This window comes from Nematostella vectensis, chromosome 15 (assembly GCF_932526225.1).
Source record: "Nematostella vectensis chromosome 15, jaNemVect1.1, whole genome shotgun sequence".
Classification (NCBI taxonomy): domain Eukaryota; kingdom Metazoa; phylum Cnidaria; class Anthozoa; order Actiniaria; family Edwardsiidae; genus Nematostella; species Nematostella vectensis.
Genome location: NC_064048.1, coordinates 5,854,691 through 5,872,571, shown reverse-complemented (window position 1 = coordinate 5,872,571; position 17,881 = coordinate 5,854,691). Strand labels below are relative to the sequence as shown.

At 41.5% G+C, this 17,881-nt stretch overlaps 1 protein-coding gene across 6 annotated transcripts in view; it reads left to right on the top strand.

Annotated features, from left to right (window-relative positions):
• LOC5511371 (paladin) overlaps positions 1–17,146 on the top strand; it is a 33,993-nt gene extending 16,847 nt beyond the window's left edge. For 5 of the 6 annotated variants that reach the window (XM_048722336.1, XM_032380723.2, XM_032380724.2 and 2 more), the window contains exons 3-19: positions 3,586–3,753; positions 4,873–5,033; positions 5,385–5,609; positions 5,980–6,091; positions 6,623–6,727; positions 8,227–8,322; positions 9,021–9,161; positions 9,701–9,754; positions 10,159–10,221; positions 10,765–10,887; positions 11,065–11,121; positions 11,530–11,589; positions 12,169–12,318; positions 13,484–13,633; positions 15,439–15,519; positions 15,735–15,875; positions 16,338–17,146. In XM_048722336.1, coding sequence (XP_048578293.1) covers positions 3,586–3,753; positions 4,873–5,033; positions 5,385–5,609; positions 5,980–6,091; positions 6,623–6,727; positions 8,227–8,322; positions 9,021–9,161; positions 9,701–9,754; positions 10,159–10,221; positions 10,765–10,887; positions 11,065–11,121; positions 11,530–11,589; positions 12,169–12,318; positions 13,484–13,633; positions 15,439–15,519; positions 15,735–15,875; positions 16,338–16,637 — 2,187 coding nt within the window. In that variant the 3' untranslated portion in view covers positions 16,638–17,146. Of the gene's footprint in view, positions 1–3,585; positions 3,754–4,872; positions 5,034–5,384; positions 5,610–5,979; positions 6,092–6,622; positions 6,728–8,226; positions 8,323–9,020; positions 9,162–9,700; positions 9,755–10,158; positions 10,222–10,764; positions 10,888–11,064; positions 11,122–11,529; positions 11,590–12,168; positions 12,965–13,483; positions 13,634–15,438; positions 15,520–15,734; positions 15,876–16,337 lie in introns of those variants that run through there. The other variant, XM_048722335.1, reaches the window with a different exon arrangement.
• Positions 17,147–17,881: the final 735 nt, after the last annotated feature.

Genomic DNA, 17,881 nt, shown 5'->3' with positions numbered 1-17,881 from the left:
AATAAAAACGTTATTGAAAACGTTAGTTATCGTTACTCAGACTTATATTAATCACAATTTTTTTCTTCGACTTTCTGTTTTTAAATGTCTATATTTAGTAGTTGTTCATGTTCGCCTTTTGTTATTACCCCTTTACGCATTTGCCATTCTTTTCCGTAAACCCAAAACAAGCGCTATTAACTATCATAGGCTCTTGAGTCGAGAACAATATTGAACATGAATAAAAGCTTCAAACAACCTCACAGGAAGATAGTTTTACACTTCTTTCTTAGATTATTATTATTATTATTTAAGATATTAATTTCGATTTTTTCTCGCTTGAGTTTTTTTTTTTTTATAATTACTGTTACCATATCCGAATGACAAGCATTTAATATTGTAAAAAGCTCGCGATCCGGAAGCATGTCTTGTTTTGCATATAGCATCAGCAATATAATTTCGTGATAAAACTGCTAAATGCTAGATGAAAAAGATTGCAGTGACATATAATAATATCCCTATCCCTGACAGTCCCTTTTATGCGGGATTTTATTTGGAAAAGCACCGTTTTTGTTTGTGCAGCTGTCTTTGCTTGTCTGTTCTTTTATTGAATTTTATGCTTAAATTTTTCACCTTTTACCCTAGATTCTAAAGACAGTATTCTTTATTTAGAGAAAAAAAGAAATAAGAATTTATAGGATACAGTTACATTCTTTTTGATATATAAGAACGTCTAATTTTCAGTTAATGCTCTTCTCTTTTATGTCTGGAAATATTATGGATGTTCTTCAATAAGGGGGTTTATAAAAATTCAATACCCAATGGATTAAACTCTTTTTTTATATAAGAACGTCCAGCCTGAGATTCCAAATTTTAAGAACATGTTAAGACATTCCGAGGCTCAAATAGCAGAATTTTTTTAGTCCTGATGTGTTCTAAAATGCAGAATCAAATTTTGCTCATAGTAACAACCTTATTATTGCTATTGATCATTAGTGTAATTCTCTTCCTAATAATTAATTGGTCAATATATTCTTATATACAGTAAATTTAAGAACATATAAGAACGGTTATCCAGCCTCAACAGAAAATTAGACGTTCTTATAAAAAAAAAGAAGAGTGTATACCCAATTGATTAATAGTAAGAAAATTAAGCAGATGACCCAAGCAATAATATTTATTGTTGCTATTTTTAACACAAGATGATTCTTTTAGAACACATCAAACAAACAATATTTTGCTGATATTTAAGCCTCAGCATGTTTTTCAAATTCCTCGTTCTTAAAAAAGGGTTATTGTAAGGACATACAGTGTAACTCCTTAAGGAAAAAAAAGTTCTGTTTTCCAAGTAGTTGCCATCATAACACCCATTTAAAATAAGCCCTGCCAAGTCTCATTGGAAAAAAACCGGAGGCAATTTAAACATTATGTGCAGGTGTTAGAAAAAGCAAAATAGCATCTACTTAGCGAATTAAGAGCTTCTTTAGAAATTGAATTTAAAAATTAAAACTAGGATTTAATCGACGAGAATTTTATTCAGAGCACAAATTGATAACAATTGTCTTATGTTCGGAAATCGGTGTGCCCGAAAAAAAAAATATTGAATTCTCTATCAAACGTGCCAATATATTTGACTTAAAGGTTACGGTACAGTTTCGTGTGGACAGAAATACCGAAAATGAGGATTTAACAATAACAGGGATAAATACTACCATATTCTAGAATAATATTTACGGTACCGATTTTATTTAAGGAAATATAAGCGAAAAACATTTTTAGGGGAATGATAATCATAACACTTTCCGTGTCAAAATCTTTTAATCGCGTGTAATACTTGACGGGCGTTTGATTTCTTATGAACCGCAACACAGCAGTCAACGAACCCGATTGGCTATTATGTGCTTGTCCCCATTAGGTGTGAAGTGGCATAGGTAAAGGGATTAAGTCTCAAAAAATCTTCAGAAGCACATTACAGCAACACAAAAATTCAACCAAAACACGCTAAACTTTTGAATTTATGCACCATATAGATTTCTCAGAATTGCATAAAATTTGGCAAATGCAGAGAAAAGAGGCCTCTGCTAGCAGAGGATCAGGCTGACAGAGCAAAACCTCGTTACCAAAAGTACGTGTACAGGTATTAAAAATTCCAAATTCATCAAAAGTTCTTGCAATTTGATCGCCGGATATGGCTTAAATTTGCATGCTGCAACTTTGAAATATAATTACTCTTGAACGAAACTAGATATCAAAATTTAAACACACACTATTGTTAACAAGCATTTGTTGATTAAAATAAGTCATTAAGTGTCAATTTTTCACTCAAGGAGTGTGGTACCTTTCTTCCAAAGACACCTTTCGTTTTTGTGATTTACTGCCATTTTTTCAACAGTTTTACTCTTAAGCAAAAAATAACAAAATTTGATACCTGGTTTGTATAGTTTGGATAAAAATGTACACGAGTAACATTTTTTTCTCGAGACCAAGTCGCGAAACTCTACAATTCTAGACAATTGCGCCAAACATGCGAATAAACAAACGAGAATAACATAGGTACATGCGAAAAGCGGTGCGCACAAAAAAATAAGCCTTTCACCTGTTTTCGGCCTACTGCGATATTTGCTTCTCGAAAAATGCAATTAGTTAAAAGGAGATGATATTGCATTAATTGACTTAAAGATTACCACTCGGAAGCGCTTCGGTATCACTCGTGAGAGTTTCGGTAACACTCGGAAGCGCTTCGGTATCACTACGGTAACCACCTTGGCTGTGCCTTGAATTAACATTAACATTTGTTAAAGTTAATCGATAAATCTCGTCCTATTTGGTCTTGGTTTTTTTTCCCAGATTTTTAATAATTAAATTATTTACTCGTGCGCTAGCGGATTTTGACTCGCGCATTCAACATTCATGCCTCCTTGAGTTCTCTAGGAGTCGACTCGCTGACTTGTGCTCATTATCCTTGTTTCCCTCATAGATTGTTTACTAGTATTCTGGGTTTTTTTCCTGCTCTTAATTTATTCGTTGGAGCTATGGTCTAAAATCGTTTGTCCAATTTTCTTTGCCCCCCTGGGGGGGGACTACATATACAAGATGACGGGGATGCTCCTAGTACCTTTTAGGGGTAAGAATCACGGGTTTAATACCTTATATGGGGTTCGAGTTCAAGCGCTGGCATTTTTTTTGTTACACGGTTCTTTTTAGGTCAGAACAAGCTGCTACTTGGCCCCCTACTTGGAAATGAACTTAAATGCTTAAACTACAAATGTACGATGGTACGCTGTTCGTTGGTACCATTTAGGGGTAAAAATTGCATCGAGCCACGCCCTTTTTGGTACCTTTTGGGGGTAAAAAAAATTCCCTATAAGCATTCCCGTTATTATAATATGGGAGTCCCCCTCCGGGTTTTCGCGAGTCTGTTCGTAATATTTGACTCGTGTTCTGGTCGTTATTGACTTGTCAACTTTTTGGAAATGTCTCGATGTCACTTAATTTGCTCCTAATGACTCGTTAAGTGTTCTGTTTGTTATTGATTGTTATTTTGCTCGTAATCGGGTAATCGTGTTTTGTACACGATTGACTCGTGTATTGTTCGCGTGTTCACAGGAAATCGTGTCGTTCAACCTTCGCGAGGAGCCCGTCATCTTCCTAAGTCTGAATCACGACTACATTCCGTACTCGCCACGAGACCCAAACAGCTTGAAAGGGAACATCGCCAACTACGGCGTGAAGCCCGAGGAGCTTGCGGAGACGGAAATCAAGATACGGGAGGAGGTATGAGGGGGAGTGGGGTGGAGAGCAAGTGGATATGGAAAACAAGATACGGGAGGAGGTATGAGGGGGAGTGGGGTGGAGAGCAAGTGGATATGGAAAACAAGATACGGGAGGAGGTATAAGGGGGAGTGGAGAGGGGGGAAAGTAGAGATAGAAATCAAGACACGGGAGGAGGTATAAGGGGGAGTGGGGTGGGAGCAAGTGGAGATAGAAATCAAGACACGGGAGGAGGTATAACGGGGAGTGGGGTGGGAGCAAGTGCAGATAGAAATCAAGACACGGGAGGAGGTATCAGGAGGAGTGGGGTGGGAGCAAGTGGAGATAGAAATCAAGACACGGGAGGAGGTATAAGGGGGAGTGGGGTGGGGAGGAAGTGGAGATAGCAATCAAGATACGGGAGGAGGTATCAGGGGGAGTAGGGGAGGGGGGGAGGGGGAAAGGGAGTGGGATCAAGCAGGGGCGGATCCAGGAGTTCCAAAAAGGCGGAATGCAATGGTTTCAAGAAAGGGGGATTTATTGTTCTTTCGTGGATTTCTTAACATTCCTTGTTATTTTTTAGCCAAATCTGAAAATAGGGGAGCTGGATATTTAGATAAGGGACGGGGTTTGAGGAGGTGGTTGGAGATCAAGTAGAGACATGAAATGCAGGGACGTATCCAGTATTTCAAAATGGAGGGTGGATAATGGTCGGATAGGCGGCCTGTAACCGATCCAGTGGTTCTTGGTAAATCACACAGATCTTACAATACTTCAAACTGAATTGGATTTGTCGCGTCAGCAAAGGCAAGCAGGCGAGCAGGCGAAGGCACATGGACAGTACGTCCCGTCCTCAGACATTTATTTTCTTCAAACAAAGTGACTTTTTTTTTACTATAAAGGGGGGTGGATATCCACCCAATCCACCTCCCCGTATTCACCCAATCCACCTCCCCGTATCCTGGTATTGAGAGGGTGGAGGTGATAAGAAGCAAGGGGAGTCCGTGAGAAACACAGTGTAACGAGTGTTACGAGTGTAACAGATATAGCGGGAAAGGTAGTATTGGTTCGAGCGTTCATTGGCTGAAAATAATCTTTCTCTTTTTTGTCTTTTGATCTTGTTTCTTGTTCCCTTTGCGCTAGATTATCAAGTTATCTATCGAGGAAGGTGGCAAGTTCTATTTCTATCACGATGTGGATAACTTCGATAACGAGCCGCACTCATACAACATCTCCTATGAGGAGCACGTGTGTGTAATGGACGAGATCTATAGCAGACAGATCTTTCTCACTCCATTCCTCAGGTGAGCTAAGCTGAGATAAGCCGGGATAAGATGCAGGTGAGTTGGAATAAGGTGACGGGGTTTGGAAAGTAAGGTGATATCAGATGAGCTAGGATTAGATGCAGGTGAGTTGGAATAAGGTGACGGGGTTCGGAAAGTAAGGTGATATTAGATAAGCTAAGATTAGATGCAGGTGAGTTGGAATGTAGGTGTCTTCAGGTGTAATAATTTCAGGTGAACTGGTGTATGTTTAGATGAAATCTGTACTCCAGTAAATGCCCCGCAATTGGACTTGAAAAAAACAACAAATGCTAGCCCCGCCCTATTTATATTATAGCTTTTATGGTAAACAAACATCGACTTTATGAATAGATATTCTCGCGTCCCTATCACCGCTACAAACGCCCCAGAGGAGCAAGACTTCGACCAGTTTATCAACGCCATCAAAGACATTCCTCAAGTGATAGATGTAAATTCCGCCGCACCCCTCCCCGCTCTTATATTCAACTGTCACGTGGGTCAGGGACGCACCACTACTGGCATGGTGATTGGCTGCCTGATTATGTGCCATAGGACTGGCTTCCCGCCAGATGCAAAGTACGTCACGCGATTTGCCATCAAAAACACTCTTGTTTTATTTCATATTTATAACAAACAACATTTACGTCTTTTTTTTCTCAGCTATTTTGGTAATTTCCTTAAAAGAATATACATAATTTTCGAATTAGATTCAGTCTTTTTTTTTGTTTAATTGTCTTAAAAAGTAAAATTTCGACGTATGACTTGTATAAGTTTGTATTAACTACGTTTTTGCTTTTTATTTTCTTTCATTTTTTGGCTATTCTGAATGTCTCATAATATATTTTGAACCTTTTTCTTTCGATTTTAATCCATCTATGATCCATCCAAAACGTTCACAATACTCATTTTTACGCTAACCAGTGAGTTTGTTTTTTTATTTGAACAGTACTATTCCAGTCTTAATAGACGAGAACCGCCCAAATTACGAGAAAGGAGAATTCCGTATTATCCAGCAGCTTGTTAGGAACCTTCCAAACGGGTCCCAAGTAAAACAGGAGGTAAGAGCACATCTGCTTCAGACTTGCCAAATTCTTAGCCAACATAACCTGTTACACTTCCATTAAAAAAAGATAAGCGCAGAGGTAAGCGCACATCTGATTCAGACTTGAAGGGGCTGTTCTTTCCTTTCCATGATGCATTGTTTCGTAGCCCCTTTTTGAATAAGGGATGAAAATTGTCAGATTACACTGCCATTACAAATATCCATATTCAACCATATCCATACCCAATATCCATAACCCCCCCCCCCCCCCCCAATGAAGGTCGGAGGTATGACCCCCCAACCCCCTCTTGAATTTCCAACCCCCTGGAAAAAAATAAATACAGTAAAGGAAAAAGGGCAATTTACCCCACCCCTCCCCTTTGGAAATTCCTGGGCGTTTGAAACCCCCCCCCCCCCCCCCCCCCCCGCTAAAATTTTAGAAATTTGTAGACTAGACGTTCTACCCTAGTGTATCACCATACATGATCCCGTGACCCTCATGTTTGTTCCTCTAATAAAAAAGCCCTTCTGTTGCTGTGGTTGACAGGTTGATGCCGTTATTGACGTGTGTTCTGACGTCATGAATATCAGGCTCGGGATATGCGAGTGCAAACGCAAGCTTGGGGAGATCAAGGAAGACTACGTAATAGAGGTTTGGTCTTGTGGCATATTTGTCTTTGTCCTTACTTTCAGTATGGGGAATTGAGTACGGGGAAGCTCCTTAGATCTCTACAACGTCTTTTCCCCTTCTAATCCTTCCATTCTCGAGGACATCTATTGTGCCGGCCAAATACATTTCTTAGGCCGGGTACTTCGAGGCGTGCACACATGACATAAACTAAATGACTGAGTGTTTTTGTGCCATTTAAATATGGGAACATTTAGGAATACCGTAAATCATCCAATAAACGCCCCCTATCTAAAGAACGCCTCCTATCTAATAAACTACCCCCTAAGCTTACTAGTTTGTATCGAACGCACCTCTCTAATAAACGCCCCCCTTCTATTAAAGGCTCCCCCCTCACACCCTCCCGCTAGCTTAAAAACAAACGACATAGGAAATCCGTTAATGTAAATCGAATTAAATTGCCTTCTTGCTTAATCTGAGCTTGGCTTCTACTGGGTGAGACTTGATCAATGTCAAGTAAAGCTTGCTACGCAGGCTATAATTATAATAACGTGATCCAGACTGAGATTAGAACCCAGCTGCACTGGGGTTTGCTGTGTTGTTATAGTTTGTAAAGAACGTACCTCTCTAATAAACGCATCCAATCTATTGTACGCCCCCCCCCACCCCCCCTTGAACCATCGAAATTTGATGAACACCCCGGGCGTTTATCAGACAATGGTTAAAACCCATCTTTTCAGAAGTGCTTTTTAACATGTTTTAAAGAACCTATCATCTAGCATTATATATTAATACATGTATATATATTTTTCCCCTATACTAAGTTTTCTTTCTATTGAATTGTTTGCTGTTTTTACTATATTTCTTATATCAAGTGTATTTTGAGATGCTATGAGTTAGTTAGTTAGTCTAGGCTAGTCAGTCAGTCAGTCAGTCAGTCAGTCAGTCAGTCAGTCAGTCAGTCAGTCAGTCAGTCAGTCAGTCAGTCAGTCAGTCAGTCAGTCAGTCAGTCAGTCAGTCAGTCAGTCAGTCAGTCAGTCAGTCAGCCAGCCAGCCAGTCAGTCAGTCAGTCAGTCAGTCAGTCAGTCAGTCAGTTAGTCAGTCAGTCAGCCAGTTAGTTAGTTAGTTTAGTCTAAGTCTAAGTTTTAAATACTTTATATGAAATATTGTTACCTTAATTGTTATATTGTAAAGCGCCACTGGATTCATAGTAGAAGTGGCGCTATAAAAATCGATTATTATTATTATTATTATTATTATTATTATTATTATTATTATTATTATTATTATTATTATTATTATTATTATTATTATTATTATTATTATTATTATTATTATTATTATTATTATTATTATTATTATTATTATTTACGGTAGTTGATAATTGTTATTGTGTATATTGTATAAGTGTATACGTTTGTTGGCGCCCACCCTTTTGATTCAGTTTAAATGCAATAGGGTATAATGAACATAAATCATTATATTATTGCATTCGTTTACCTTTGTCATTGTTTACATAACAGGGACAGAACGCCCGTGACTACTGGATACGCCGAGGACTGAGTTACCTTGAGAGATACTTCTTCCTCATACTCTTTAACGCTTATCTACACGAGCAGGTACGACCGCGCACGAAAACTCCAGTATATGCCTACCTTGTCGAACAGGTCAATATACGCCTACCTTCCCGCACAAGTAAATATACGCCCACCTTCCCGCACAGGTAAATATACGCCTGCCTTCCTGCACAGATAAATATACGCCTACCTTCCCGTACAGGTAAATATACGCCTACCTTTCCGCACAGGTAAATATACGCCTGCCTTCCTGCACAGATAAATATACGCCTACCTTCCCGCACAGGTAAATATACGCGCCTACCTTCCCGCACAGGGAAATATGCACATTCCTTGTCGAACATAAATATACGCGCCTACCTTCCCGCACAGGTAAATATACGCGCCTACCTTCCCGCACAGGTAAATATACGCCTACCTTATCGAACAGGTTAATAAACGCGCCTACCTTCCCGCACAGGTAATTATACACCTACCTTGTCGAACAGGTAAATATACGCCTACCTTGTCGAACAGGTAAATATACGCCTACCTTCCCGCACAGGTAAATATACGCCTACCTTGTCTAACAGGTAAATATAAGCGCCTACCTTTATGAACGATCAAACCTTTTAATGCCTACCTTCGGGGACAGTAAATATTTTCACCGACGCGAGGCCTTTCTTTACTAACGGAGTTTTGTTGACATTTCGAGAACAAAAACAAGCAACAGTGATCGTGAAATACTTTATTCTGTTTAGTTTCCACTGGTGTTCTCTCAGACGTTCTGTCGGTGGATGCGGCACCGACCTTGGATCTACCGCATGCTTAGCCACATAGACATCAAGGAGAAGGGCGCTACCTCAGAATTCATGATGAGGACGCATCAGCCTACATGCCTGGTGAGTGGCAGGTGTCAAAAATCACTATCACCACCACCACAACCACCACCATCATCAACATTATCATGCATCATCATCATCACCATCACCATCATCAGCATCATCATCATGCATCATCATCATCTTCCTGAAACGTCATCATTTTCACCATGCATCAACATCATCGTTGTCGTCATCCTCTTCGTCATCATCGTTTACATTGTCGTCATCTTCGTCATCATCATCATCATAATCATCATAATGCAACGTCATCATTTTCACCATGCATCACCATCACCATCACCATCACCATCACCATCACCATCACCATCACCATCACCATCACCATCACCATCACCATCACCATCACCATCACCATCACCATCACCATCACCATCACCATCACCATCACCATCACCATCACCATCACCATCACCATCACCATCATCATCATCATCATCATCATCATCATCATCATCATCATCATCATCATCATCACCACCATCACCACCATCACCACCACGATCCTTCATCATCTTATAGCGTCTCGTTGTATATAGGTTGCTGATGAAGAGTTTGGTATGGACGTGCTCAGTACTCAGCGAGAAGTTGAGGTTAGTACCAGACAAGCTCGTTATAATCTAAACTTTAATTATATAGCTAAACATAGCGTGTCAGTATCCTCTAGCCGACTACAGAGCTAAATGAAATCACTAAGGCCTTGAAAAAAAGCGCCTTTCTTTTTAGGTACCGTTCCAGATGTAAATACATGAAAATTAACATGAAGTAATTGAATTGTCTTTACCCCCAAGAGAAAATTTCTGAGCATTGCTGGCTCAGAAAGCACGATCCAGACTTATCCCCATAAGTATCGCGTGTTATTTTATTTTTATTGTATTATACTGTAAGGTAATGTTCAATTCCAAATCAGGAGTTCTCCTAGACTGCGTTTACTGCTGTGTTGTGAGGTGGATGCAAAATTGGTTCTCTTTGATTGACGTGTTTGTATTCTCGCTAGGTATCTAATTTTAGAAAAGTACCAGGCCTTCCCGTTTACGGCATGTGTCAACCGAACAGAAAGGTGAGAACTTGCCCCTATAAACGCATATATTTTTCGTTGGTCTAACGAAAAAATACGAACAAACAAACAGCCACCGGATCTAGCTTTTGCTGGGAGGAGGGTTTGACCGATGGGGAATGTCAATAGGGATGTTAGCAACAAATATATTCTTGTTACATTTACTTTTTGGCTTAAACACATTTGAAAGAGTGGGTTTTATTGATTGAAAAGCAGGAATCCAAAATCTTTCATTTTCTGGGCACCAGATTCTTTAAATTGCATTTTTTTTTCGTAAAATAAGATTTGGGTGGGCCTAAACCCTCCTACATCCTCTTCTAGATTCGCTACTGCTTCGCTCAGGTTTACAGTCGGCATGCATTAACCAAATATTTAGCTACGAGCATTTTGTTGTCCTTACATATTCCATTAATTATCGCAAATGCCCGAAAACGGTGCTTCGACAAAAACGGATTTTGGCCAGGAAAAGGACAGGAAAATCGAACCTTTAGCCGCATAATAGAGTATTGTAAAAAGAGGTACCAATGTATGTGTTGTTTTTTGTAGGGCCCGGAGAAAGTGATTGGCCTCCTCACGGGACCCAAGTACGCGCACCCAAGAGTTGTGGTGGTCAACCTGAGGGAAGACCTAGTTATAGACTGCGATGGAGAGACCTTCAGTCCGAGAGAAGTAAGTCTAAGGAAAGCCAAACACGCCGCCATTTTACACTCCCACACATTATCATAAAGTAACCATTTCCATCGGCTTATTCAACAGAGCAGCTGATATATCTCTAACAGGATCTCTAAAATCGACCCTGAACCTGTTCTTCTTGTATCAAATAATATGTCGATTACTTTTATCCAGCTGAAAAATATATCCGAGCACATGCCATACAAAGGATTGAATTCAGCGGAAATCGAGGTAAGCAATCTGATAAAGGTAAATCTGTCTGCTGACGAGCACATCTTATTGGTTTCTCTGACCGCAGACAAGCTTAATTGATTGGTTAATATGCTGCTGACAACCTCTGATTGGTTAATCTACACGCTTACTATCTGATCGGTTAATCTGCAAGATGAAGGGCTTATTTGTTTGGTTGTTGATTGCTTAGCTAATTGGCTATTCTGGAGGCTGTCAAGCTTATATTATTGGTCAATCTTCAGGCTGATGAATTTGGTTGATCACACATTAATATTACTAACCAATCTTCACAATGATGACTTCATTAATTTTGATTGGTCCAATCTTCACGCTGATGACTTTATTGATTTGATTGGTTAATCTTCACGCTGATTACTGAGCCAATTATAAACCTCATTATCTCTACAGAAAAAAGAAAGCGAGTTGAAAGGAGAACTACTTCGGAAAGGGAAATCCAGACCTGTACAAGTAAGGTTAAGAATATCACGTGGATACCATATAAATCTATATAAATGACAAAACCGCTTAAATTAGGGTTTCTGAATTAGCAGGGTCTGGTCACTTTGCAAAAGTAGCATTATTTTTTTCACATCCTAAGCCATTCTGAGGTCCTGTAATTAGGTCGCCAGATCCAACGGGTCATTTGAAGCTATAAGAAGATTTAATACCACATTGCATTGATGCACCACACACAAAACAATGGGAAACAAACAATAGAACGAAGATACAATAGAACAATGAGGTAATCCAGCAAATCCTGTTAGGCCTTACGAGCGCGCTTCTACACTTCTCGATCCATCTAAATATATAATTGAATTATATCCAATCATATCACACCCGAAAATATACCAATAAGCGGCCAAGGCGACTTGACCAGAATCGAGTCGTCTCAACAACGAAACATGCAATTTTTCTACTGGGAAAATGAGTATGGGTGTAATCCAAAGCTATGCCCCGCTTTTCCCCTACAAACGCGCATGGAAATATATTGGGTATTGTTTAGTTACTATTTTTGTGATGGTCACGTGCAAATTTTAACCTTGCCAGGTATATGTGGACGTGAATTCGACCCACGAGACGCGTGAGTTCAGCAGCGTGCTGACGATGCGTGAGATGTTCGACGAGCAGATGAGACACACACCGTTACTCTCATACTACAGGCTACCCGCGCCTAAAGACAAGGCCATGGAGGAAAGGGTAAGTTATTTACACAGGCTACCCGCGCCCAAAGACAAGGCCATGGAGGAAAGGGTAAGGAATTTACACAGGCTACCCGCGCCCAAAGACAAGGCCATAGAGGAAAGGGTAAGGAATTTACACAGGCTACCCGCGCCCAAAGACAAGGCCATGGAGGAAAGGGTAAGTTATTTACACAGGCTACCCTCGCCCAAAGACAAGGCCGTGGAGGAAAGGGTAAGGAATTTACACAGGCTACCCGCGCCCAAAGACAAGGCCATGGAGGAAATGGTTAAGTATTTACACAGGCTACCCGCGCTCAAAGACAAGTCCATGGAGGAAAGGGTAAGGAATTTACACAGGCTACCCGCGCCCAAAGACAAGGCCATGGAGGAAAGGGTAAGGTATTTACACAGGCTACCCGCGCCCAAAGACAAGGCCATGGAGGAAAGGGTAAGGAATTTACACAGGCTACCCGCGCCCAAAGACAAGGCCATGGAGGAAAGGGTAAGGAATTTACACAGGCTACCCGCGCCCAAAGACAAGGCCATGGAGGAAAGGGTAAGGTATTTACACAGGCTACCCGCGCCCAAAGACAAGGCCATGGAGGAAAGGGAAGTATTTACACAGGCTACCCGCGCCCAAAGACAAGGCCATGGAGGAAAGGGAAGTATTTACACAGGCTACCCGCGCCCAAAGACAAGTCCATGGAGGAAAGGGTAAGGTATTTACACAGGCTACCCGCGCCCAAGGATCAGGTCATGGGAAAAGGGTAAGGTATTTACACAGGCTACCCGCGCCCTAGGATAAGGCCACCGGGGAATGTGTAAGATATTTACACAGCCTACCCGCGCCCAAAAACACTGTTCAATAAAGTGAAGGGTAAGATATTTTCACAAGCCCCCCACCCCCGCACCAAGAGACAGCACGATAGAGGAAAAAGTGTAAGATATACATACTTACAAGTATACATACCCTATGCCTCGGATAATTTTATAGGACATTGAAAGAAATGAATGAAGTCTATTTTTATTCAAAAAAGCGAGCAAGCCTTCGATTGGGCTGAAATGTATTTGGTATTTTAGCCTGATTTGTTCCTTTTAGCCCGTAAAATACACAACAATGCCGCATAAATTTGTTATATAATGTATGATAATCTGAATCTGTTTTCTTTTCTTATTTCAAGGATTTTGATCACTTGATGAACATAGTGAGTTCTCTTGAGGAGATCTACACAGACGAGGATGGTCCTGCGCTTGTGTTTAGTTGCGAAAGCGGAAAAGAACGCACGACAACAGCTATGGTAGCAGCTTGTCTGATATACTGCAACAAAAAGGTACACTACTCTTACATTTCCCAACTGTAAAATAGACAAATGACCTGGCGTAATTTTCCCTGCTTTTTTGTAAGACAGCTAGTTAACAATCAGACTCAAATTCTGTCGGGTTGATGGCGATGTAGTGATGTGATGGTACGTCTACACCCCCCTCCCCTCCTCCCCTCCTCCCCCCCTCCCCTCCTCCCTCCTCCCCCCTCCCCCCTCCCCCCTCCCCCCTCCCCCCTCCCCCTCCCCCTCCCCCTCCCCCTCCCCCTCCCCCTCCCCCTCCCCCTCCCCCTCCCCCTCCCCCTCCCCCTCCCCCTCCCCCTCCCCCTCCCCCTCCCCCTCCCCTCCTCCCCCCTTCCCCTCCCCTGCGTACTCACACTACCCCTAGCAACCCCCATCCCCTTCCCCTCGTGATCCTTTCTCCTCCTCCCCTTCTTACCCTCAATCCTAACCCCTCCAGCCCCCACTCTTGACCCTTTTTACCCCCCCCCCCCCCCCCCGTCAAGAGACTTAAAGCCCTCTCAGCCCCTTTGCGACCCTGATATGATTGGGCCTTAAAGCCCTCTCAGCCCCTTTGCGATCCTGCTACGATTGGGCCTTAAAGCCCTCTCAACCCCTTTGCGACCCTGCTATGATTAGGCCTTAAAGCCCAATCAGCCCCTTTGCGACCCTGCTACGAATGGGCCTTAAAGCCCTCTCAACCCCTTTGCGACCCTGCTATGATTAGGCTTTAAAGCACAATCAGCCCCTTTGCGACCCTGCTACGAATGGGCCTTACAGCCCTCTCAACCCCTTTGCGACCCTGCTACGATTAGGCCTTAAAGCCCTCTCAGCCCCTTTGCGACCCTGCTACGATTGGGCCTTAAAGCCCTCTCAGCCCCTTTGCGACCCTGATATGATTGGGCCTTAATGCCCTCTCAGCCCCTTTGCGACCCTGCTAGATAGATATAGTTTATTAGCAGGTTATACACAATTACGTGACATTCACTCTAACAAACATTTATAAAAATACAAAAACAAGTAATACAAGAGTCCAGCTAATTTTAGACTACCCATCCCTGCACGCAGGCTAATCCCTAGTTAAAAAACAGTCATAAAAGGAGGTTTTCATCTATATATCTTTTATCTTTCGTAACCTTTTTTTTAAACTTTTAAAACCTCAATCACTCGTTTTCTTGCCATCTCATGTCGCTTACATTAAATCAGGAAGTGGAACTCGTCTTCGACCTCCTCTGAATTACACTGAGAACAATTTCTGTCCTCAGGCTTTCTATAGGGCCTCTGGTAGCGCCCGTTTTCGATTTCAAGTTTATGACTACTAATCCTTATGCGGGTGATGGGGCTCATACGAATGGGACACACCGTCTGCTGACGCTGTGATTTCTGCCGGTTCCACATTCTACTGTGCAGTAGGAGAGTGGTTAAGTGCATGAAGTCAAACTCGCTTGTAATCCTGTGTAAGCAAGCATGGTTACAGCACAACCATGCTTACCCATCTTTGCTTATCTCCAAATATAAATAGATTTGGAGGGAAAATGCTCAAATGGCAGCATAAAAGAACAGTGAATGCAAATGTCAATCTTTCTCTTCTGCTATTTATAGCAGTAAAAGTTTTCGTGTTTGTTTATGCAAGTGGTGGGATAGCATTTGGAACCATCCAGAGTAAATTTCTAAATATCTTGGAATATGCAATTTCCCCATTCTACTTTTAACCCCTGACAGGATCTGATCAGTACATAATTTCCCTTGGAAGGTACAGAGCGTACCTCTGTCTCCCGTTTGATCCTGCAATATATATATTTCTGCCGGTTCCACAGGGCTTCCCTGCAGGGACCAAACCGGACGAGCAAGACCCAGCTTGTGTTCCCAACGCCAAGTACACCCTTGGAGAGTTTTCCGTGAGTAACGGGACAAGAATGAACCGACAACCGGCTGAGATATCATACACCTATTTCCAAAAATGTTGCAATTGCAAATGGGAAATATAAATTGGCAATGCTACTTACCAAAAAGAACATTGCGTTAGGGGTTAAGGGTTAGGTCTCGTTGAAATAGTACCGATTTCGAGCAACAATTTTTCGCTTAGTTAAGATTATTGTTCATCACTCCACAGGTGATAAGACACCTGATGCGTGTACTGCCAAACGGACCGCAGAGGAAGCGGGAGGTGGACTATTGTTTAGACAAGGTGTCCGAGACAATGACCCCCATGCATTACCACGCCCGGGAAGTTATTTTCTCCACTTTCCACAAGGTGAGATGGACAAGAAGTAGTTAGAGATCGCATAGAAAGCTCGGTGATGGTGATAATGAAGATGATGGTGATGACGAAGATGATAATGACGGTTATGGTGTTGATGACGTTGGCGACGATGAGATGATGATGGTGAAGGTGGTGATGATGAAGATTGAAGTGAAAACAATGAAGGTGATAATGACGATGAAATGATATGATGATGATGCATATGATGATGATGATGGTAATAGTGATAACGATGATGAACGACATAATAATTACTGATAGTGGCCATTATGATGATGAACGATGTTGATTGTGATAATGTTATGGCGATAATATTTTTGAAATAGTTGTGATAATGACCAGGTCCTAACGTTTTAGCCTCACAGGCTTCCGCCGTGCGCTCGTAGATCATTTAGAAAAAAATAGCTATTGATTGTTATGCGTTGTAGAACCTACCATCCTTTACCCTTGCAGTACAAATACGGGTGTTCCGATGTGCCTCGCGATGAGAAACTGGACCTTCGCAAGCGCAGCCTCTACTATCTTGAGCGCTACTTCTACTTCATTCTGTTCAACACGTACCTGAACATGGAGAGGCGCTCCAAGTGGGACCGTTCATTCAGTCAGTGGATGACCGAGGTCGCGTCTTCGGCGGGTGTCTACGATATCCTCGATAACTTTGGTTTTCACGACTTTGAGAAGACAGAGGAGAGACTACGAGCGCTGCGTTGGAGGTGGAGGGAAAGTTATCGCGGTAAACCGGAAGATAACTAATCGGAACTCATTTCGGTTACCGGAAGTTATTGTAACAAACCGGAATCTACTTAGACCGGCGGTTGCAAGCATAACCAGAAGTTACCGTAACAAACCGGAATCTACCAAGACTGACAGTTGCCAGTATATTTCCGTCCCGGAATCTAGCTAAACCGGAAATTTCATGGATAACCGGAAGTTATGGTTACAAGCCGTCCCGTAATTAATCGAGACAACCGGAAACTAACTAAAAAAAAAAAAAAAGAACCAGAAATCCTATACCGGAACGAAAAGCAGCGAAAGGCTAATTTTCTTGAAAATATGCTTAACTAGCAATTTGCAAGAATTATCTCATAAGGATTTATCCCAACGTAGTTTGTTATGCACATCTAGGGAGAATCACTGTATTGAAGATACAAAACTTACAGTAAGTGGCCCGGGACATTTATACAAAACTGACAAAACTGACGTTGGCACGGGGACAGCATTCGAGAGAGAGCATTCCTACTTCACGATAAAGCGAGCTTTACTAAGAAAGAAAAATACGATGTGCTTTCCCGAGCTTTCACCTTTTCAATTTTATGTGTCCACCCGCCTTTTTTTCAATTTCAGAATAGTTCATTCTTATTTTTTTCTAAAATAATAACAACACAATATACAACAACATAATATAAAAATAACACAAAACCTTCTTTGCTACATGATGAAAAGCGCTTATCTTTTAACTAAAAAAAATATATTATATATTAGCATGGATAGTAATAAGTATTTTTTCTTTGAAAGTATCTAAATAATAGAAGATATTGTAGCAAAAAAACTATCATTCAAAAGCAGTAGTTTCATGTTCATATCAGCGGTAGCTAACCCGGGGTGGGGAAGGGAGGGGGGGGGGGGGGGGGGGGGGGGGAGAAATAATTATACAAAGGTATATGAAAAAAAAGAGTCTACCCTGAAGCAAATAAAAGAAATATCTGAGGCTTGTCCCCCTGAACAAAATATTCCAGCAACGACCTTGGATATAAGAAGTATACGGATTGCTCTCGAGCGGCTCGGTTTTTTACACGAATATTGCTCGAAACCTCTCGGTAAGGAATCGGTACAACACGATATGGTTCCGTTCAGGAAACACAGTATAAATCACGAGTAGTTCGGGTCAATCCGGGTCACGTGAATAACTCGCTGTTCGGGACTTGCTCGAAAGCTCTCGAGACAAACTCGGTGTGGTATCCATACATATCGCTTGTTAGTATATATATTATTTATAC